Source organism: Phasianus colchicus, chromosome 1, assembly GCF_987193195.1.
Source record: "Phasianus colchicus chromosome 1, bPhaCol1.hap1.1, whole genome shotgun sequence".
NCBI classification, from domain to species: Eukaryota; Metazoa; Chordata; class Aves; order Galliformes; family Phasianidae; genus Phasianus; species Phasianus colchicus.
The window spans coordinates 69,589,735-69,612,548 of record NC_143436.1 but is presented as its reverse complement, the minus strand read 5'-3'; the positions used below and the strand labels follow the sequence as shown (position 1 = coordinate 69,612,548).

The 22,814-nt window shown below is 37.5% G+C and overlaps 1 protein-coding gene across 5 annotated transcripts in view; it reads left to right on the top strand.

Moving 5' to 3' along the window:
• Positions 1-22,495, top strand: part of SCUBE1 (signal peptide, CUB domain and EGF like domain containing 1) — a 202,773-nt gene extending 180,278 nt beyond the window's left edge. For 3 of the 5 annotated variants that reach the window (XM_031597213.2, XM_090146961.1, XM_090146969.1), the window contains 9 exons: positions 824-982; positions 2,131-2,334; positions 3,525-3,686; positions 6,759-6,926; positions 7,800-7,961; positions 9,377-9,574; positions 13,472-13,624; positions 14,541-14,620; positions 15,765-22,495. In XM_031597213.2, coding sequence (XP_031453073.1) covers positions 824-982; positions 2,131-2,334; positions 3,525-3,686; positions 6,759-6,926; positions 7,800-7,961; positions 9,377-9,574; positions 13,472-13,624; positions 14,541-14,620; positions 15,765-15,917 — 1,439 coding nt within the window. In that variant the 3' untranslated portion in view covers positions 15,918-22,495. The remainder of the gene's footprint in view (positions 1-823; positions 983-2,130; positions 2,335-3,524; positions 3,687-6,758; positions 6,927-7,799; positions 7,962-9,376; positions 9,575-13,471; positions 13,625-14,540; positions 14,621-15,764) is intronic. The other 2 variants (XM_090146972.1, XM_090146954.1) reach the window with 1 other exon arrangement.
• Positions 22,496-22,814: the final 319 nt, after the last annotated feature.

The following is a 22,814-nucleotide window of genomic DNA, read 5'->3' as shown; positions in this document are numbered from 1 at the left end:
TCAAAAAACTCATGAGAATAAGGTTTGGGACTCTATTATTGCTAATTTTTAAATTCATTTTTAAGGTTAAACGAAACATTTCTAACAGATTTTCATGACATTCATTTCTTGCCCTCCATCCCCTTGATACAGTGGAGTAGATTAAACAATTAAAGAGTATGTTGGTATTTTTGCTGTGCATTTCCACAGCTGAAATATCTGAAGTTCATTTACTCTTAACATTAACTCAGAATTTTCTGGACTTCAGTGCACGATACTGGTGAGACTGCAACAGCTCAAGTTCTTGCTTAAAGGAACTTAGCAGCTTACAGAAAATGTCTCTGTTGTGAGTCTGCCTTACTACTCTTGCTAGTGAGAAGTCAAATGAATGCTGAATAGAAAAGAGATTTTGAGCAAGAGATTGCTGAAAGAGATAGAACACCAGTTAGTAGTTTCTTGAGGTCCATGCTTGTGGTTTAGTCCCAGGCTTGCTGCTCTAATGAATTTGTGAAAACTGACTCTCTTGCTTGGTATAACCATGAAATGACTGTATGTAGTGTTGCAGATCTTGCCTAATTTTTCTAAATAGTTTCCTAATCCTCACACAGAAAAGATACAGGAAATTATAGGCACTATGGGTAACACTAAGCAGCTGAGCATCATCACACCAGCGCTTTTGCTTCCTGCTTTCACCAACAAAAGGATCAAAGTGTCTAACTGCATGTGAAATGTTACGAAACCTGTCACTGCATTAATAATAACCCAGCTGAGATGTTGCTCATTAGCCTGTCACTTGCTACCTTGCTACTTGATTTCTTTTTTTGTGTGGTTTCTCTCATGAAAGGAGGTCAATTCCCTTGTACAGACAACTGCCAGGTGACTTTTGTGAATCTCAAGTGTGATTCCTCCAAGAAAAAGCGCCGGGGCCGCAAGTCACCATCAAAAGAAGTGTCCCATATCACTGCAGAGTTTGAAGTGGAGATGAAGTCAGAAGAAGTCTCAGGTTTGTCAAAGATCTCTAAGTCTGCAGAGAGAAACCACAATTCAATTGCTCAGTGTGTTGTTAGAATCTCTTTGATGCTATTTTATCAAGCTGTTATGTGAAACTTATAGCACAAGCTTCCTTCAACAGCCTTTCCAAACTCAGTTTCCAAGTTTTATTGAAAGGAATTAGGTATGAAATTAAGCCAAAGAACAACGATTGGACCTACAGCAAAATTCCTTCAAGGCCTGAAGCTAAGTCTTGTATTTTTAGTCTGATTTCCTCAGACAACTGAAGTGCTAATTGATGCACAGAGAATGTAAGGATTAACTAGAAGTTATGTTACACCAACCCTAAAATATCTTCCAAAATGTAAGTTGCTGAAACTTCAGTCTGAGAATTGAATATTTTTATCACACATTTGATAAATTCATGTATTCGTAACAAACTTCAGGAAGAAAAAGAATTGCTTCAAGTTATTCAAGATGTAGGATATCATGCTATAACATTCAGCCAAAGAAAATGTAAGTTGAATTCTATAAACATATCAGTCTTCAAAGGCTGATTTCTTAACCTGTGAGGGTTATCTCAGTAGCCAGGAGGTTCAAAAAGCAATTGTGCTAAAAAGCAGCTTTCTTTGTGTCAGTTATGTATTTTGATCAGGAATGTGGGGAGAATTCCTAATCAACTGAGTGGACTGAGAACATTCCAAGATGGTGGTGGTGTCTGACAGGACACCTATGTGGAAATAGAGTGCAGTGTATTCACCCTTCTTCTAATTGTGCACAAAGCACTAGTTACTGCTACTCTGTAAAGCAGAGTACAGCACTGTTGCACAGTGCCATCTTGATCCTTCTGTCTAGACTGGTGATTTCTGCTTCCCTCTGCCTGTGCACTCCCTATAACCAGATTTCTTAATGACTGAGCTACCAGCGCTCCATGCCCACTTGCGAGCTGTGCAGCTCAGTTTGATGGACATCAGAGTATTACTGGCTGGCCCCATTAAAGGCCTGATTTTAAATACAGTGAGCTGCTTTTACAGTTTGTATGGAGAAGGCAATGAAACAAACAGAAGAGTCATAGTGTAATGCAAGCTGAGTGTTTTGTTAAGCACCTCTTTTAAGCATCAATCTCAATTGCTTCTAGTTTTCTTATCATTTCCCATCTAGACACCTGTAACATTGACTGTGTTCGGAAAAGGATGGAGCAGAAGCTGCAAACTGCAATCAAAACATTGAGGAAATCTATTAATAAACAGCAATTTTACATTCAGTTTTCTGGGACAGAATATGAAGTGGCTCAGAAGCCAGCTAAAGCTACTGAAGGGCATGAAGCTTGCAGTACGGGGCAGGTGCTGCAGGATGGAAAATGCGGTAAGTCCCAATTGATTCTGTTCAGCCATACCCAAAAAACATATTGCCACAATATGTTGGCAACTATTTCCCAGTTACTCCCAGTAATGAAAATACACTTACAGTTCTGTAAATCAATGAAATAGCATTTTCCTAGATGCTGCGTATTTAGTTTGAATTTGTCTCTCTTACTTTCTTCATCACCAGATAATCTGTGACCTGTAAGTATATTTATATTTAACATTCACAAAGTCCAATTAAAAAAAAAAAAGAAAAAGAAGAAGAAACGATCTATAGAAGTCTATTTTAACTTTATGTAAAATCTCAAATTTCTTTAAGCTTCTTCCACAGTTACTAGGCTGTAGTGCTAAGGTGATAATGCAAAACTACTAGTGGCAGTTCTCAGCACTGCAAGGTTTCTAATCACTTGGAGTCACACTTTCAATATTAGCATATCTGTTTTTCCAGCTGCTTTTAGACACCAAGTCATTTACAAACAAAAAGGAGTTAAGGGCAGATCTGATAGATGCCTCTAACGAGTTGTTTCTGCTGCTGTTTTCATCACATAAGAGCAGTGATTTAGAAGCAGTTATTGAAAGGCTGCTGCTGTTAGTGTCTAGAAACCCATACATTTTTACTAATATCCAGCAGAGAAAAACCTTTAATGTAATTAAATGTGACTTGTTACTATAAAAAGAGTATATGGATTCATTTATATACTTAAAATGCCTTCCAGTTGGGCTATTTGAGTGTCAAGAAAAAGAAAACATTACATGGGATACACTGTCCTCCGAGAAATCACCAGAACAGATTACAGGAGACAGATTTTCTGTATTCTTCCATAAAACTTACACATAAATGCAAACAATTTAAACTAAAAATTCACATCACTTCGTATACATTATGCAGCATTGCATTAATTAAACTGCAATATACTGTTTGCAGACTGCATTAACTTTATTAACAATCTGATAATGCTTCAGCACAGTAGAATACCATTCAATGGGTTAAATGCTTGCACTGATGTAAATTGACTGCAGATCCCAGATGGTCCTCTTTACATCAGGTGATAATCCTTGCCTAATGCATGCGAAAGTGCCACTAATAATACTGGGACTAAAAAGACCCATCTTCTCTAAATGTTCAGTATAAAGGAAAATGATGTGATCAAAATGAAAGTCCTTATGCAGATTCCTCTTTTCTTTTCTCAGTTACCTGCAGCACGGGCACCTTTTATAGTGGAGAACATAATCAGTGCGTTCCTTGCTCACCAGGAACATACCAAGACACAGAAGGTCAACTTACCTGTGAACCTTGTCCAAGTAATGATGGACAGGGAGTAGCGGGCGCCCGGAATGTTTCAGAATGTGGAGGCAAGTTTGATGTGATTGTAAAAGGATTAGGTGTTGCCACACAGTCTGTGAGGTGTGGAGGCTCACACAGGGGAGAGCCATCCACACTTCTGTCTTGTAAAGGTAACAGAAGAAATCTCTGTGCTCTTACAAGCAATACGCAAAATGTTTTGGCTCGTTCCATTCACTGGCATGCTGACATTGCCAACTGAAGGTGGGACCTGCTGCAGCAAGGTTATGGCATGAAAATGAGCAAGCCAAGCAAAGCTCTTTACTTCACGTCAGGTATGGAATCTGAGCAGGCATACCTTGACTTGTGAGGACTCATCAGGTATATTGAGAGCCAAAGGGATAGTTTACTTTGGGCTGGTATTGGTGAGCGTAATGAACCTGCTGATTTAACCTTTTGCATGGGATGCTGTTTACCTGGCTTCATTGGCAGCAGTTGTAACTTTGAGGTAGTTCTGCAGCAAGGGTCTGTACATGGGCTCAGAGGTAATGACTGCAAGTGTCATGCTGTATGAATTTGCTGTAGTTTTTGGCAAGTGACACAGCATCTCTGACTTGCCTTCATTATATATAAATTGGATTATGATGGTAATCTCCGTTTCAGAAAAGAGCTGCAAATTTCATTTGTATATGCTTCTATTGTAAGTTGTTCAATATATATCACTGTTAATTATTTTATCTACATTATTTCCTGCAGATGAGCAAAATCTAGTAGCTTTTTTTTCGTAGAAAGAAATCTGTCCAATCTGCTTTAAAACTTATCCATATAATTTACATTAATGCTTACTTGAGGGATATCTAGAGTGAGCACACAATGAATGACACTTGAGAAGCTGCCATTTTTCTTCATTCACTGAATTTAAAAAAAGTCTAGTGTCTCCAGTCAAACATATGGTAGATTCTACTGATACCCTGTATGCAGGAGCTATCATTGAAAAAAACTCGAAATGCCTGTGCATCTTAATTACATTGACTTTTGTCTGAACAAAATCCAATAAGAATAGATTATCAGAGTTTAAAAAATGTTGATATAGTGTACTGACCAAAGTCGAACAATAGTTACTAGTTTCTTTATTTCACCTTTGGCAAAGCTTGCATTTGAATTTTTGTTCTGCACAACACAGAGAAATCCTTCTGGTTATTTTTGTGGAGAGTATTTCTCTGGAAATGTTTGCTGTCAGATCACAAGAGTCTTTTTTTTTCTAATCAACTCTCCCCTTTTCTTTTTTTCTGAAAGTGGCAAAAGAATGTACTTGAAACCTTCATAAACCTCCCTAAATTTTTATCAAGAACAGGATAAAATGTTTCAGCACATATAATAAAACTGTATTTTTATGACTTTGTTAGAAATGAACTCACCATGTGTAATTAATAGTATTTCTGCATTGTATCTTCTGGAGCAGTGTATGTCTGTGTGGTAACAAATACACTATAATCCAAATCCTCATCCCTACAGCTGAAGCACATGCAGGTATGAAAGAGATTTCAAGTGGCTGTTGCATAGAACTCTGTTGTAGCTGCAAGTGAATAAGATGCTGTGATATTTAAATTCCATGTGATCCTTGCAGACAGAAGCCCAAAACAGTTAGGAAGCCTATTCATTTGGGGCTTTTCTCAGGGAAATCATGTAAGATATATTTTGTTGGTAATTTCAATAAAAAAAAGGCAAGAAGGAAACAGTTCACTTCTATATACATCCTCAGGTAAGGACTGAGACATATTAATGTTGAAAGCAGCAAACATTTAGCAGTATGAAAACATAACGGTACCTCTTCTTTAAAAGATATCTGTGAACCACATTTCACACATTCTTAATTTTCACATTGAAATCCAGACCCACATCCATTCATTAACTACATTCACATTGAAGTCCAGTGACCAGTTGGACCAGATCAGGAGGATCAGTTTTGCTATAAAAATAAGTGCAGAACTGTCTTCAAATTAGCAGTGTCCTGTCTCTGAGTCTGTGTCACATCAACCTACTTGTACAGTCATATTCCAGCCATGTGGGATGGGAGCAAGACTAAATCCCAGAGATCCTGATCCCAACGGTGTCTATGAGAGTTAGACTTTTGTAGGAACTTGTGCTTGAACTTTTGCTTGAACTTTGCTTTTGCTCAGGATTTCTTGTTCATCCTGAGCGCCGATTACCCAAGATGCTGGATGCCCCCAACATTTCCCAGTATCAGGGTTTATAAAACCCCAACTCCACCTTGAGCTCTCAAGACTTTCAGGTTTTCAAGCCAGTTTTTTCTGTCTGCTGTTCAATTCTTAGAGAAAATGAATTGCAAAGTATTGCTATTAGGCAACCTCAGGGAACACCTAACACATCTCAAAGTGCTGATCTCCTGGCTGCAGTAGTGTGAAGATATGTAGTAACGCCATAATGTTGAGAAACTTGACGTCTTGATTCTCAGATATGTTGTCAGAGAGTAAAATACACTAGCTAGAAAGAACCAAGCCAAACAAATGCCTATCAGAAATTGCCTGGAGAGCAAGTTTTGAAACTACCTTGTATCTGTCAGTAAACTCATCAACAAAATGCTTTGCTTTTCACAAATGACCATTTTCTGGCAGAAGAACTTCTGACAAGCAGTAGTTTTTGCAGGTGCCCAGAAAGCTGCTGGTGTCAGCTATTCTTCCAGACAGGATGCCAGACTGGTCCCATCCAGATAGGTACCATTTCCATATCATAAAATGAAGATATTAAAAAAAAACAATGCTTCATAGCACTAATGATACGAAGATTCATTTTTTCCCTACAGAGTACTTTGTAATTCTCAGGTGAAAGACTCAGTGAAAGTATTATGAAAACATCTTATTAGACCCATTCTAAAAAAGAAAATTTTAAAAGAAACATGGGTAACAAAGAGCTTATTAAGAAACTAGTTTTAATTGCTGGCCCTGTTTTTAGGAAGTAGTTACAGGAACAATCCAGATGCAGCAAGTAAGATTAGAATTTGATCTACAGCTGTCTTGTAGGTACTTTTTTAAGGTAAAAGAAACATTGCCAACTATGAGCTGTTTTTATATTTTGGCCAGAAAAGTAAGCTCACTAACACACATGATCATTTTCATTTCTAGGGCAGTGTTCTCCTGGACACTATTCATCAGATGGTTTTAAACCTTGTCGAGTCTGTCCTCTTGGTACATATCAGCCTGAACCAGGAAGGACCCTCTGCTTTCCATGTGGTGGAGGGCTTGTGACCAAGTACGAAGGTGCTGTTTCTTTTCAAGACTGTGAAACCAAAGGTGAATTTCATATCTTTCCATGATTTGTTTTCCTGCTGCTTGCCCTTTTTTTTTGTGAGCTTCGATACCAACAGACTTTGAAAGTCTCCAAAACAAACATAGTCACTGCATATAGGAACACTGTGTGTGATTAAATTAAATGTTCAGGCAATCTGTAAACTAGTCGTGATCTCCCAAGGTTGTGGAGACTGAACAGGATTTATTGTATTTGAAATTTACCACAGGCACATATAGTATTAGCTCTGCAACTGGGAAGTAAATCAGCTTCATTGCACGGCAAGAAATCAAACCAGCCTGCATCAGAGAATAACTTAGCCTTCCATTGCTGCCTGTTTTTATTTTCCAAACTAGTAAAACTAAATACTACAGAAATTATATGAAGTTAAGGATTCTTTACAAATGGGCTGGGCAGCAACTGTTAGTATGGAACATGTTGCGTGTCCTGTAATGACAACTTCCAGTGCAAACACTGAAGAAGGAATCTGCCCAAACTTATTTTGGCTTACTTATTTGAATTACATGCTGATTCTGGCAAACATAGGAACTCCCCTCTTGCTATTGCGAAAGACGTTTTTGTTGTTGAGGCAGATATGTATCATCTTCCATTTTTTATTAGCTCATAGGAAATCCCTGTATCAAATGTAGTGAGAGGCATATGCAGCGTGAGTTCTAGTTCATCAGTCTTCAGAAGAGTATTCTAGTTAGAAGGTCATTTGTAATTGGAAATACTGTGAGCTTATGTCCTTTTTGCCTTTTATTGCCTAGTAATTATATAGCAGTTTGGGCATCATGGGTTATGTCCAAAGTAGAGGGAAGATGTCTCTGCAATGAAGATTGTTACTTTCTGAAAATAATAAGGCTCATACTTTGCAGTTCATTGCTCTCCTGGACACTACTACAATTCCACAACGCACAGATGTATCCGATGCCCTGTAGGAACTTACCAGCCTGAGTTTGGTCAGAACTACTGCATCACCTGCCCTGGGAACACAAGTACAGATTTTGATGGCTCCACTAATGTTACACACTGTAAAAGTAAGTTGCATTTATATTAGCTGTGAGGTGAAGCATGTCTTTGGTTCTGAACTGCAGCTTGAAGGTTCATTTGTCAGGTTGCACTCGTCATGTATTTCCCAGTTAGCGTATATCTGCTGCCACGTGGAACAATAAAAACTAAAAGCAATGAGAACAAAACCTGGAAAACTATCACTTGATGCATTTAATTGTTTTAGCATTAATGTAATTTCACAGAGTGCCAGCTACAATTTAAAACTATTGCGCTTTCAAATTCCCAGATCCTGGAAGTTTTGCAGTGATGCATATTTCTATCTCTGTAGAGCACAATATCTTCTATCAGACTAACTGCTGCTAGTCGTTATAAAATACTAGGAGATACAGTCATACATACTGCAAATGCCAGATAATTTCTTATGGCAGTGAAGTCTTCTCATAGGCTTTTTTGCAGTACTCAGCCTTCTGTCTTAAATTACCATTTTAAACATCTCTGAGGATTCCTGTGTAGTTGTATTTGATCTTTTGTGAGTTACTGTTTATTTTAGACAACAGATTTTTTTCATCCCAACCATGCAAATTTAAGAGAAGTTCTCTATAATAGTTAGGTAACACCATATCAAATATTCATGTGTATAGCTGCCATAAGTTTTTATTCTTATTAAGTCATAATTTCTAATGTGATTTGAGTAAATACGTTATTCTTAAAGAATTTGAAGAATGAAGTTTGATAATTTTCCAATGAAGTAAAACCACTTATATCACTTCGCTGGCTTAGATATTTTCTGTTTTCAGTCCAGCTTCTGACCTTGCAGAATTTTTTGATTAAGCAAAATATTTAAATGTATATCTAGTTTTACACAGTTGTGTAGGCCTGGTAAGATCAAGTTAAATAACTTAGTGAATCACACTTGCAGCAAATTCAATAGGAATTTTGAAAGCTCAGAAAGTAAAACTTAAATGTATCGATTAAGATCCTTTAATAAGTTGTTTCATTTTAAACAAAGCAAAGTAAATCTATAATTAAGATAAGGTAACCTATTAGGATCATCACACGCATTCACCTAGACCAGGCTGAAAACCACATGGAGTTCAGTCAGAAAACTTAGATGTCAGCATGGCCTCAGTGGTAACCACTGCATGAGTGCCTCCACAATGGGATCCTGTTTGCTTACCTGTAGGTTTCTTAATCAAATGTCAAAGCTGAATGGAGAGTTGCCTTATGCACTGGAGATTAAGGTCTTGCAAATCAGTTGCAATCATCTCTGTAAGTTGACTATTGCTTTAAGGCCTTTGAGCGATAGACAAAGAAGCAGATGAAGAATGTATCCATTTCTAAACCCTTGAGGAGAAGTTTAGGCTTGCTCTTGACAGATCTAGAAAAACAGCTCAAATTAGCTCATCAGCTAACACAAATGCTAATTTATGTTCCTGCACAGACCAGCACTGTGGAGGAGAACTTGGTGATTATACTGGCTATATTGAATCTCCCAACTATCCTGGAGACTACCCAGCTAATGTTGAATGCATTTGGAATATAAATCCACCCCCAAAGAGGAGAATACTCATTGTTGTGCCTGAGATATTTCTCCCAATAGAAGATGAATGTGGTGATGTTTTAGTAATGAGAAAAAGTGGTAAGTTGTCAGCCATGGGTTATATAAATATTTATTGCAAACAGTCTGAGTGGGAAGTTTGTACTGAAGGGATGATTGTCCTCAACTTTCAGTGTTTTTAAAAAGACTGTTGAATGAACTGGCACAGCAAGTTAAAACAGGACACTGTACCAATAACAATTAACATATTAATTATTCAAGAGTCTTGGCTGAATCACAAAGCAGTTAATGAGCTTTTGTCTAGCCCAATTATCATGTGGGATAAATCACTGCCATTCTAGAAGTCAATGCAGTAATGCTAAATTAGATTAGGGGAGATATCTCTTGACATCTATACAAATTATTCTCTTACTTATCCTTTGTGAGTAAATGCTGCAATTATTGCTAAATCTTTGCCATGGCACAGGGTAGGTACACCTGACACCTCCAAGAAATCCAAGTTTTTCCAACTTTATGTGGAGTAGGTATTGTATTCTTTCTTTGATTATTCCTGAAGTTAAGACACCATTATGATACACTTCTCCTGCCATCCTTTATAGGCATCCAACTTCTACTGATCTGTTGTTAAATTTCCAAGAAGCACCAAACATGAAAAGCAATTTTTTTATATGGAACTTTGTTTAAACAGTGTATTTTACTTGATAAAATAGCATATTTCACTTGCTAAAACAATTTTTGTGACTTTTTTTTTATCCTTGAGGGCTCGTGTTGGCAGCTCTATATATCAGATGAGTACTAAAAGAAACTTGCTCACTGTAGATAAAATAAAAATATTTCTGTATAGATTTGTTTTTTAAAAGCAAAACAGTGTAGCAGAACAAATTAGTTGTCCTCATCCCAAGCTGTGGTTCCAGCAGTAACTAAAGCCAGGCAGATCAGGGAAATATTTGGCTTTCACTTGAGAACCAACAATAGTACCACAATATCAGCACTGAAAAACGAAGGGAGTTTTTCAGATACATGATCTGCAATTACTATGTGTTTGGCATCACATATGTATTCCTTACAAATATTTATTATGTTTTATGGAAAGTCACCATACAGTGAAAACAGTGAAAAAACTGATCGCAGTTCCAGAGTTACTGTTGGATCCCCTTACTTGTAGTTTAAGAATGGACTCAACCACAATAGTATGTATGAATAATACAGCATGTTCTCACCAGCGTGGTTATGTTAAGCTAGGCTTCTCCCTGACACACTTGCCATTCAGTCATATCACTTATGCACACACAGACAGATGTGGGCTGAGACAAGCTCTAGCTCTGCGGAAGTATTTGCACAGAGCAGGTAAAAGTCATGCTCACAGTCCTCCAGTGGTTGTCGTGAGTTTCCAGTTGCTGAGCGTGCTGTGAATGTAATCAGCCCAAGTTACACAGGCAACATGAACAGAAAGTGAGGAGGGTTGTGAAATCTATTCAGTAATCTGATAGCTTTGCTTGTCATCTTAACTCTTCACAATTGTATGATTCCCAAATTATTAGCTCTATTTTAGTATAAATGGTATTTTCTTTGCAAACCTACAGCCAGGTGTTTTACAGTGGTTGATCCTGGTCCATTATGATCCTAGTAAAAAAGTACTTAGTCTCTGTAAGATACCATTTAAAATGCTATTTATTGGAGCTAACTCTGTAAGGAGAGAATAGTATAGACCTTTACATGGTAGGAACTCTAAGTGCTGTAGCATCAAATGGGCCTTGATTCACATAGCATACTGGGTAAACCCTGTGCACAGAAGAGATTTTCCACTTTTCTTCATTCAGCTATTATGGGATTTTCTTATAAGGCCAAATGAAGTGCATCTCAGGGTCCTGAAGAAACTTGTTGATGTGATTGCCAAGCCACTCTCTATCATATTTGAAAAGTCATGGCTGTCAGGCAAAGTCTTTGCTAATTGGGAAAAGGTAAATATCACTTTTAAGGTTAACATCTTTTGTAAGAAAGGAAGACATGGGGAACTACAGGCCAGTGAGTCTCACCTCAGTACCTGGGAAGTTCATGGAGCAGATCCTCCTGGAAGAGATGTTAAGGCACATGCAAGATGAGGAGAAGATCTGACACAAACAGCATGGCTTCACCAAGGGCGAATCTAGTGGCATTCCATGATGGAGTGACAGCATCAGTCATTCCTTCAAAGAAAGGGCAACTGATGTCATCTACCTGGACTTGCACAACACCTTTGATGTGGTCCCACACCACATCCTTATCTCTAGATTTGAGAGATATGGACTGAAGGCTGGTCTATTCAGTGGATAAAGAATTGGTTGGATGGTCACAGCCAGAGAGTTGTGGTAAACGGCTCTGTGTCCTGGTGGGGGTTGGTCACAAGTGTTGTCCCCCAGGGATCTGTCTTCAGACCAGTGCTCTTCAACAACTTTATCAAGAACATAGACAGTTATCGAGGGATCGAGTTCACTCTCAGGAATTTCTTTGATGACACCAAGCTGAGTAATGCAGTTGACACAACAGAAGGAAAGGATTCCATCCAGATGGACCTGTACAGGCTTGAAAAGTTAGCCCACATGAACCTAATGAGGCTCAACAAGGCCAAGTGCAGGGTGTTGCACTTAGGTTGGGGCAATGCCAGGAGTGTGTACCGAGTGAGAAAAGAACTCATTGAGAGCAGCTCTGCAAAGAAGGAGTTGAGGGTCATGGTGGACGAGAACTGGACGTGAACCAGCAGTGTGTGCTTGTGGCACAGAAGGCCTACTGTATCCTGGGCTACATCAAAAGAGGGGCAGCCAGCAGGGCACGGAAGGTGATTGTCTCCCTCTACTCTGCACCTTGTAAGCCTTCATCTGTGTACTATGTCCATGTCTGGGGCCTCCAGCACAAGAAAGATTTAAAGCTGTTGGAGCAGGTTCAGAATAGATCCACAAAGATGCTTCAAGGGCTGGAGCAGGTCTTCTCTAAAGAAAGGCTATGAGATCTGGGTTAGTTTAGCTTGGAGAGGAGAAGGCTCTATGGAAAACTCATTGCAGCTGTCAGTACATAAAGAGAACTTATAAGCAAGAGAGGGACTGACTTTTTATAGTCTGATAGTGATAGGATGAGGTGGAATGGCTTGAAAATAAGAGAAGAGAGATTTAGGCTGGACATTAGGAAGAAATTCTTTACTCAGAGTGTGGTGAGGAACTGGAACAGGTTGCCCAGAGAAGCTGTAGATGCCCCATCCCGGGAGGCATTCAAGACCAGGTTGGATGCAGCTCTGGGCAGCCTGATCTGGTGGGTGGCAATCCTGTCCATGGCAAGGGGACTGGAACAAGATCTTTAAAGGTCCCTTCCAACCTAAGCTATTCTATGTTCTGTGATTCCTGAAACAACTATCATTTCTACTGTCAAACAAAAGCAACATTCTTATGAGAACTTATTGCTGCACTGTTAGATAAAGGCAAGGCCAGGCAGGTGGTGTGATCAGCCATGCCAAGTGAGAACTATCTGTAGGCTCTTCTTCCCGTGCTCTGGCTGAGGTGTTCCTGCAGCCATTGGGTTTGCAGTGTAGCACGTCACTGGCCTGGGCACACTCACATTAACTCTTCTTCAGAGAGTAACTGCTTACTGCTATCAGGTTAACTTCCCCAAACTGGGAGTTCTTGGAGCTGTTTATCACATCTGCCTGGGGTGAAGCTGACTTGTTTTGGTCTATCTGGGGTCAGTAGTACACAGAGCGAGTAATATTGATACTAATTCTGCAAATGTTAGAAATGAACTTGTCTTGGGACAGAAGAGAAGGATTCTTATTACCTTTGTTGAAAAATTTCCTTCTTCTTTTAGGCAGATAAAAGAGTACATGCCTTCTGTCACCAAAAAAAAACCAACCTTAAGCTGACAGGCATATGTAAACTGAGAAGTGTTTTGTCAATTTGACATTTCTGACTTTGAAATTATCTTTATAAAATTTATTTATTTAATATTTCCTAGCTTCTCCTACTTCAATTACTACATACGAAACGTGTCAGACTTATGAGAGACCTATTGCATTTACTTCAAGATCAAGGAAGCTATGGATTCAGTTCAAGTCAAATGAAGGCAACAGTGGCAAAGGATTTCAAGTCCCTTATGTGACTTATGATGGTGAGAGTGGGATTGTTTTCCATCTTTGTGTTGCATTTGAAATGCAGAACACTGGCCTTCAGAATCTGTCCATCGTGTGATGACAGGGAGAGAAGAATGAAGACAAAACTTCATGTAACTTTTTCTGTCCATTACTTTCAAATTCTTTACAACTGGTTATAAATGATACCTGATTTTATATTTATTTCTTTTCCTAATGTTTGAAAGACAGATGGCAAGTTACACAGAATTCTTTAAACTTACAAGGAATTCAATGAGACTCTCTTTAATGGTCATTTATCATATGCGTAATGAGAAAACTATTAATTGCTGTACATTTCAGGAAGCCCCTTCATCAAGCCCTAATGATAATCAACACAGTCATTAAAAATATATATTAATAACATCACAAGTTCAACAAAGAAAAGCAGGCATGCCAAAGGAAATACCCTTTAACTAGCCACTTCCATAAATTCAACACATTTTAGACCATTCTAGCTCATCATATAGAAATATGCATTAAACTGTATATTTTGGACTTTGGGCTGATTTCTGTTTTAACAAAATTAAGACTTTTTCATGATACCTTTGGCAGCTGTCTGTGTTGTATGCAGCCTTTGACAGTTATTTCATATCTGTGATCTTGTTTCTTCATTTATAAAATGTAGATAATAAAGCACTGTTATGTGGAGGGAGTAGCTTTCTGAGGGTAAGTCAATATTCACATAGAGAATTGAAAGTTACTGTTCAGTACAGAACTCTACATTTTACTGTGATTAGATTAGACCACAGCAGGAAGAGAGTCACTGAATAATGAACTGAATACTCAATTTCTCATCTTTATCTCTAAGAGGAAGTCTAGATAATGAGTGCCTATCTGTCTGTTATCCTCCCAAAGGATATCACAAACAGTCACTCACTGATCTTTATTTTTCAGAGGATTACCAACAACTAATAGAGGATATTGTTCGGGATGGACGATTATATGCATCAGAAAATCATCAAGAAATTCTAAAGGTATGAAAATTCTTTTTTATCTGAGGCTAACCAAGGATTCCTTTTACTAAAGATTTTTCCAAGATAGCACTCATTACCCTCATAGGATTGTGAAATTTAAACTTCCACTGTGATGACGAATGAGATTCTCTCTTTTCAGAGTTTTATGCTGGTATTTGAAGTAAAACAAAATCAGCAGCTCAGTTGGGCTAAGCACACATCTACATCCTTTGCTGAAGCAAGAACTAAATGAAACATATGCTAATGTGATTGTATGTTACAAAAATGAATAACCTGAGTCTTCTTCAGCCTCAGTATGGCATATGTTTACATTAGTTTTTTCAATAATAAATTAGAATTTCCTGTGCATTAAAAATATATCTACCTAAACTACTGTCCTGCCTTAACAAGATATAACCGTAATGTAGTGTTGTAGGCTGTTCATGAAAGGATTTTCAAAAGGCAAGATAAATGGTTTTCAAAAGGAGAGAACTGTGGAGAAAGGCTGCTGTGTTGCCACATATAACATCTAATTAATTTAAACTTAAATATATATGTATGTAAAGCTGCTCAGAAAGCAAATTTTAACCTGCTAAATGTAAGGCTTAGAACCAGCTTTCCTGGCTGTCCCTGCCCCAACCCTGTGAGTATTCACTCACTGGATCTTTCAGGTAACTCAGGTTTCAGGCACAGGCTCAGCTGATTCCCTGAAACAAGGCTTTACCAAAATACAGGAGAGGCTCCTTAAAGAGCTCAGGTTTGCTGAAGACCAGCCTTCTTTCTTTCTTGTGGAAGGAAGGTCCTGAGCAACACCACTGAAGAGGCTGGAAGGGCCGACAGAGGCAGCTTGCCATACTGCCTGACTTCTACAGCCAGTTTGTGGTTAACCCAACTGCTGCCCTCTCGATTCAGTATCTTCCAGGAACAGAACTTGCAGGGGAGAAAAAAAAAAAGGAAAAAAAGAGGAAGAAAAAAAATCTGAAAACATAGTAGACACAGTATAAAAACCCACACCAACATTTAGGAGCAGTTTCCTTACACTGCTTTAGCCAGAATCAAGTTCTACCAAAAGAAAAAAGCTGATTGTTGTTCGTTAATTATGATAGGTGAGCATAAACTAAATCCCAACAGTGTTTTTATGTAATATGTATGTTGTCTCCCACAGGACAAGAAACTGATTAAAGCTCTCTTTGACGTACTGGCACACCCACAAAACTATTTCAAGTACACAGCACAAGAGTCAAAAGAGATGTTTCCAAGATCATTTATAAAACTATTGCGATCAAAAGTTTCCAGATTTCTACGACCGTATAAATAGTGGTATTCAGTTTGAGGTTTTTTTGCATTCCTGTTGAATAATGTCTTTCCTCCGTAGTAGAAACATTTGGTAATTTAAAGGCTCTTTTCTGCAGTCTTTATTTTCAGTTGTATATTGAAAAATGCCTATAATGTTTTATAATCATTAAACATCAATGTTCTGAGTGAGATTTTTACTACAGAAAAAATATTGTGGATCCTTGAGTGAAGATCCAAATTTGTGTCTGCACTTGTGTATCTTCACTTTCCATTTGAAACTACATTGTGTAAAAATATTCTTTCTGTTTTTTTTTTTTTTATTTTCCATCAAAAATAATTTTCTGCAAAGCAAAGAAGTCATCTATTCAAATCTGATGAAACTACCTACCAGTAGGTTCTGTTGTAGTAAGAGGTATGTAGTATGAATAAGATTTGGATTTTGAATTGCACTTGAAGTTTAGAAGAAAACAAAACAATTTAAATTTTGTTACTTCTCATTTGTGGCTTAGTGGAACCTCTGACCAAGTAGAAATCAAAAGGGAAGAAAAAGGAGTAAAAAAAAAAAAAAAGAATCAGATGTATAATTTTGTTTTATGAATCCTGTACAATTAAGTCCCCTGTGCTTATGTTTTCATCTCTCCTCTTCTAAACTTCTTCAGAGGTTTGCCACTGTACATTACTGCATTGAAATGGATCGAGCTATGGAATTCTATCCATCAGTTGGTTCCTTTGGAGGCAGTTACAATAGAACAGATGAGAAAGGAACAACATCAACAAAACTGGTAGTCTGTTTTTCTTTCCGTTAATAGAGCATCTAAATGAGTACAATATATAAATATATAAATATATACTTCTATTTGTGGGTACATTAGTAATGTTATCTTTAGTTACTGTAAATATTATTCATGCTTAAATCTTTACTCCCACACACACTATGTACTTATATCTATTTGTAACTTTGCTTAGATGATCCAATGACTTCTCCAAGCGCTTGTCACTTCTATTAACACAAACTTTTCTGGAGTTTTATAACACAGGATAATGGTTTACTTTTGGGCATTCTCTTTTAACACATTATTCCAAGAAAAATAGCATCAGTTTAGATGTGACTGCTGTCCAGGAAGGGGGCAGTTATTGTATCTTCCTTGGGTGACCCACACAGCAGACAGTTACACCTGAGGACAGTGCACTTGTGAGGAGCTCACCAAGGAGGATTTTTTTTTTTAGATCTGCCATCTCTAAAATGCTGGGGACATACCTCTGCCACAGGCCCAAACTGCAAAAGAACAGTGCAGGAACACAGTTTTGTAGCCCAGTTTGATGGGTTGGAGGACGGGTCCTGCAATCGGAGGCTTGGAGTCACTGTGCCCATCAACTGCTGGGACTGTGCAGTCTGTAAGAGAGCACTGACCTTGTGGTCAGGTCCTCCTCACACTGTGATGAGTACCTGGGGTCTAAGATGATGATAAATCCCATGTTTCCTCCTGTTTTCTGGCACAAGGGCTAATTTCACAGAATCACAGAATTCAGTGAGAGAGTAGCTATTTTTATTGGCATTTCAGCTTCTTTATTTTTAAGTCCCTTCCTCTTTTGTATCATTTCCCTTCTGATCCCACAAGATTATGATGTGCATAAATTAACTATCATGCCAACATCCTTTCAGAAAGACACATGTAATTGCTTTTTTTTTTTTTTTTTTTTTGCACATCTATCTTGTAGTTTAAAATACTCTTGGATGCTCTCAAAGAAAGCATTAAGGGTAGATAAGGCTAACTCCTTGTACTTCTTACACTTTTTTTGTCTTTAAGCAAGTGCTGTTTAAATTTACAAAGTTGTTTTCTGTTGGCTTTGAGTGGTTGCCTATTTTGTTTCTAAGAGACACATTAAATATTCAGTTGTGTTTTTCTACTTGGCCATCTTGTATTTTTACTTGCCTTCTTTCCCTCTCTGTTGAAGACCATAATTTTTTTCTTTCTGTGCCTGAACAGTTTCAGCTTAGTCTAATTCCTTTTTTTCATGCATGGATTGTGTTCTTTGAATAACATTCTCTTTAATCTCTATATATTTATATATTAACCTTTGTTTCCAAATGTAACATCTCCATAAAAGTCAGAAATGTCCTCTTTTAAAGGCTGTTTATTATTATTATTTTTTTTTGTGAAGATGTTACAATTACTTTTCTTAAATATTTGTGATGGATTACTAAAGGTGGAAATTTGAAGGAGACCACGTCAGTACCAGATTCAGTGTATGCCCAGAATTAAAGAAGTTATGTGTATCTTTTTCCCTTACCAGAAGTAATTTGTAGAAAAAAATATAAATCCTAAAAATAACAGAAATCTTTCTAGATAATCACGTATAAGGCCATAGCAAAGAAACTATTTCAACCAAACAATATCTCAAAGTCTGATAGGCCTATCCAGAATGATTAGAACTGGTCAGAATTTAAGACGTGCTGCTGAAAGATGCTTGGGAATTGTTCAGAATTCTAAACAAAGATCACTAAATTTATGAAGAAAAGTAACTTCTTCATTTGTTGAACAGTGATCTGTAGTATTGTTGGCTTCAATAAGTGAGCTTTGGAAACCTGATGCTGTGCAGTGAGTTTTGCAAAATCGCTTCTAAACTTCTGCTTAGCAACTCATGATTGTGGGCATAACGCCACAGTTGTCATGCAGGCCAAGCTTCCTCTTTAGAAAAGAGCTGAAGGTAATTGCCTTAAAGGTCCATAGACTACTGGCAGCACCATAACGTTTTCCATGAGGAATCCAGTGCCAGACAGAGACTGTGGCACAGACTTGTCTTGGTCGTGGCCACTGTTAGTGGGACCTTGGTGCAGTTGTGAGCAGTGAATACGTATAGGACTGTCTTCAGTTTGCTGTGGTACAACTCTGACTGACTTTCAACCACATTAGACAGATATTGTGTTTCGTCTGGTTCAGGCAGCCTCAGAGGTGCATGTGAGCTCCCTGGAGCCACAGCAGGGCAGGGATTCCACGGTCAGGACAGGGCTCTCAGTGACTTCTGGAGCATATGCAGACTTTGTGTTGCTGTGAAAGAAAGAACAATTTGGCCTTGAAAAACATACAGTGAATATATAGGAGTTTCATATGTGATATATTTAGAAAATAAGCCAAGTTTGAATGCTTACAGCTCTGCATAGAAAAGCCATTGGATGTGCAAATTTCTCATGAAAAAAAGTAACAACAAGTGGTATATAGTAGTGTCTGAACCCATTTCAGCTGATTTTTATGACAGCATATATTTTTTGCATGAGCTCTAAAAGAAAGAAATGTTTTGACAAATCTCACTTAAAAATATCTTACTAATTTCAAAAGGGCATAAGAGTTTTTCATACTTGACAGTTAAAGAAACTGGTATTCAGCACACAGACAGTGAGCTGAGCTCTTCTTTTGTTTATATCATGTAGAATGTTTTCACTCTACAGAGTGAAAGCCAGGGAGCATATTGTTATTATGCAGTAACAAGGAATGATTTAGTCAAAGTTGGGAATTAAAAAACATACCAGGAGGAATATTGCCTGCTTTAAGACAAATAGCTTCATAAAATGAATTGGTACATGGCAGAATAGCAAATTCTGGCTTTTAGCCTAAATGTGAAATATTGCATTTAAACACTTTCAATAAATACAGACCTGTATCTACTGTCACAAATGCCATGTTGTGTACAGGCCATGTACAACAACATGTTTGTGTCACTGCAGGAAGGCTGAAGAAGTACCCATTTGCAATTACACAATTCCACAAACAAACCAAGCTTCTTATTTTCAATTTGCAAACGCCTATACACTTAAAAGCTGCACCTGTAGCACTTAACATTTTAAGCCTCTCTTCCTGCTTTAAATACTGCACTTATTTTTAGTGAGGTGATGATGAATCTTACCTAGGCATTCTCATCAAATAACAGCCTGCACACCTGCTGTGATCCAGGAGATTGCAACAATCAGAAATTGCTAATCAAGCCCTAAGTCATGCTTTGAAAGTGCTTGTTAGTGATTGCTGTGGGCAGGGTGTTCCTGTGTGTCATTTGAGTACAAGGAAGCACCAGGATTCTCTGCTCAGTAGAAGATTGCCACTTCTATCTTGCTGCAATAGCAAGATTTATTCTGCCTCAAGATTTAGGTCACTGAAACTGGACTGAAAGAAGACTTCACTAACTTTCAGCCCATTTTTCTGCCTACTTTCCTTCCTCATTATTTAGTAGAATTTTACCTAACAACCAACTTTCCATAAGAAATTTATTTTCTTATGCTTCCTCCGTACAGTAAAATTAAACTACAGTATTGGATGTACTGAAGATTTAGACTGATCCTTCCTACACATCAGTTTTGCATTAGTTTTAAGTAGGCTTATCTTAGTAAGCTCATTTTAATTTACTTTAGATTAGTTTTAGACTAGCTTAAATAAAGACATGTTTGGCTGCAGAGTTTTCAAAGGCTGTGTTTTGATTTGCCAGATGGTTTTGAAGGAGCAAAGATCAGCTGTAGTCCTCCATCTACACACAGAAAGAGCAGATGCCACATGAACAAGAAACATGCTTCCAGGCATTAAACATTCAAATAAGAAAGTTTACCCTCCACTCCAGACCCCCTTGTTAGTGTGCCCAACAGATTCAAATTTGTCAGATTAGTCCTATCTCTAAACAACCCAGTTCTAATCTTCAGGAGCTAAAACGGTGGTAGGATTCTTCTAAGGAACTACTGCCTGGTCTTGGACAGCAAAACCTAACTGGCCTGTGAGAGTACTTATGTCTGGACTCTAAATACCTTTAAGTGCTCTTAAAAAAAGAACTGGAGTGAAATATTCAATAACTAAATTCAGTGGCAAATTTCTCAGCCAACTGAGGGGTCTGGATTTTCCATTTTTTGCATGGTGGGAGTGAGCAACATGCTGGTATGTGTACCTGTGTCATTATTTTGAGTAGTTGCATTTTTTTTTCTATAGTTTAAAACCACTGTTTGACAGGAATGGTAGTGATTGGAGAAGTTCTATGGACTCTCAATACTTTGAGACATTAATGAAATAGTTTTCTAGGATGAGAGACTGTCGTAAGCACTTGCGGAAAGAAAAAAAAAGACTTTTGTCTCCATGAAGAATTTATGGAATTCTGTAAGGTAATAGAAACTTATTCCTTGGTATCCTACTTCAGTTTGGAGAAAAGTCTCATGCTTTGTCACAACACTTTTCATCTGAATAGAAACAAACTGGGAAATAAACTCTTAAGGAAAAAATGTGTTATCTGAGTACCTGAATATGTACAATTCCAGTTTGTTATTTCATTTATTTATTGTTTCATCACTAAACTTTTAATCTATAAAGTTTAATATGTAATATACAAGAGTAAAATGTACAGAAGTACCTGTAGATGTAATAATTTAAACCACCTGTATTCAGAAAACAGAAATAACAAGTTTAAAGATATACAGACAATTGCAATTCAACTTTAGCTGAATTTCTCAGTATCTAGGAAAAGAAGTGGCTTTGCTTAAGTAAATTTTAATGATTGTGAAAATATCTTTTTTTAGTTTGTTCTTGTTACTTTTTTTAATTAATTTTATTTTGTAAATATTGTTTTCTATGTTTTATACCTTAGAAAGGCCACTAATTCGCATTGACAGCAGCAGATAGCCAACAGATAATTAAAAAGGTACTTACAGGGCACTGGTGTGCACATGGTCAGTAGTCAGATTCATTCTGCTGCATGACTGCTCTTGTTGTTTCTGCAGCCACACTGGTGTCACGGAAAGAGTTTTCTGGGACAACTTAACCTGCTAGTTTTCACTGAATTGACTATCAAGCGTCATTCGGAAGTGCTTACCATTTTCAAAACGTATAAAGAATATGTATTTAGTGGTAGTTCTTATTAGAATAAGAAACTACACAAAATTCAGGAAAAAAAGGGAATTCAGAAATTATGCCCCGATATAGCACAAAGATAAGGAAAGGCATGGTATCTCTGTGCTCTAGGTAGCAGTGGAAGTGATAAATCAACATATTGAGTCAGATCATAGAGCCTTTTCTAGGCAAAACTGCCACTGTGGGAGTTTTACCTGCATTAGGTTCACTGTGATCTTACCCATTGCCTATTAAATAGGAATTTCTGGTAGGCTAGATCTTAGAAAAAAATACCCAGATGCATAATATTGGTTACTGTACCAATTGGCTAAATCTGAATAGTGGGCATGAGTGACATTTTGAATGAAACCCTTGTAGATGCTGCTGGGACTTCTAAGCTTTATTATCAATGTAAATTATGTACAAACAGCTATTTCCATATGAAATGTATCATGGTAGTTTAGAACAAAGATAGTGAATAACTGTACAAAATTTGATACTTAGAAAATAAAATACCGTGATCTAAGCTTTACCAATATTTTAAAAATACTGTCAGATTCGTAGTAGAAAACGTTGTTGTAAATGTACCTTATAAGAAAATACACTTCCTTTTACCTCTGTATATTAATAGCTTTGTTTTCTATGTCAAAGCTCAAAACAAAGCATGTAATAAAACTTTTGTTAAAATCACTTTCATAATAAACATAAAATGGAATGGATATCTTTGCTGCCATTTGTTCACGTATACTCACGTGTATTCATGTAAGGTTCAACACACCAATGTAAAGTAGATAAGAATCAGAAGACAAATCATCTTCTTGATAACATCTATATTTTGAAATCTAGTTTGCATCTTCATGCAACAGAGAGCATTTTCTTTCTTGTCAAACCACGAGCTCTGTGCTGGGATACTGAGTCATGGACAGACCGAAGTGACGTGTCAGCTTTCCCCCAGGACTTTTAACAATTTCTTAAAATAATTCTTATGTAACTCTGTTTATCTCACTCAGGTGGAAGGAAGCTCTCTTCAGATGGTGGCCTAACGGGCTCTTACCATCACAAGC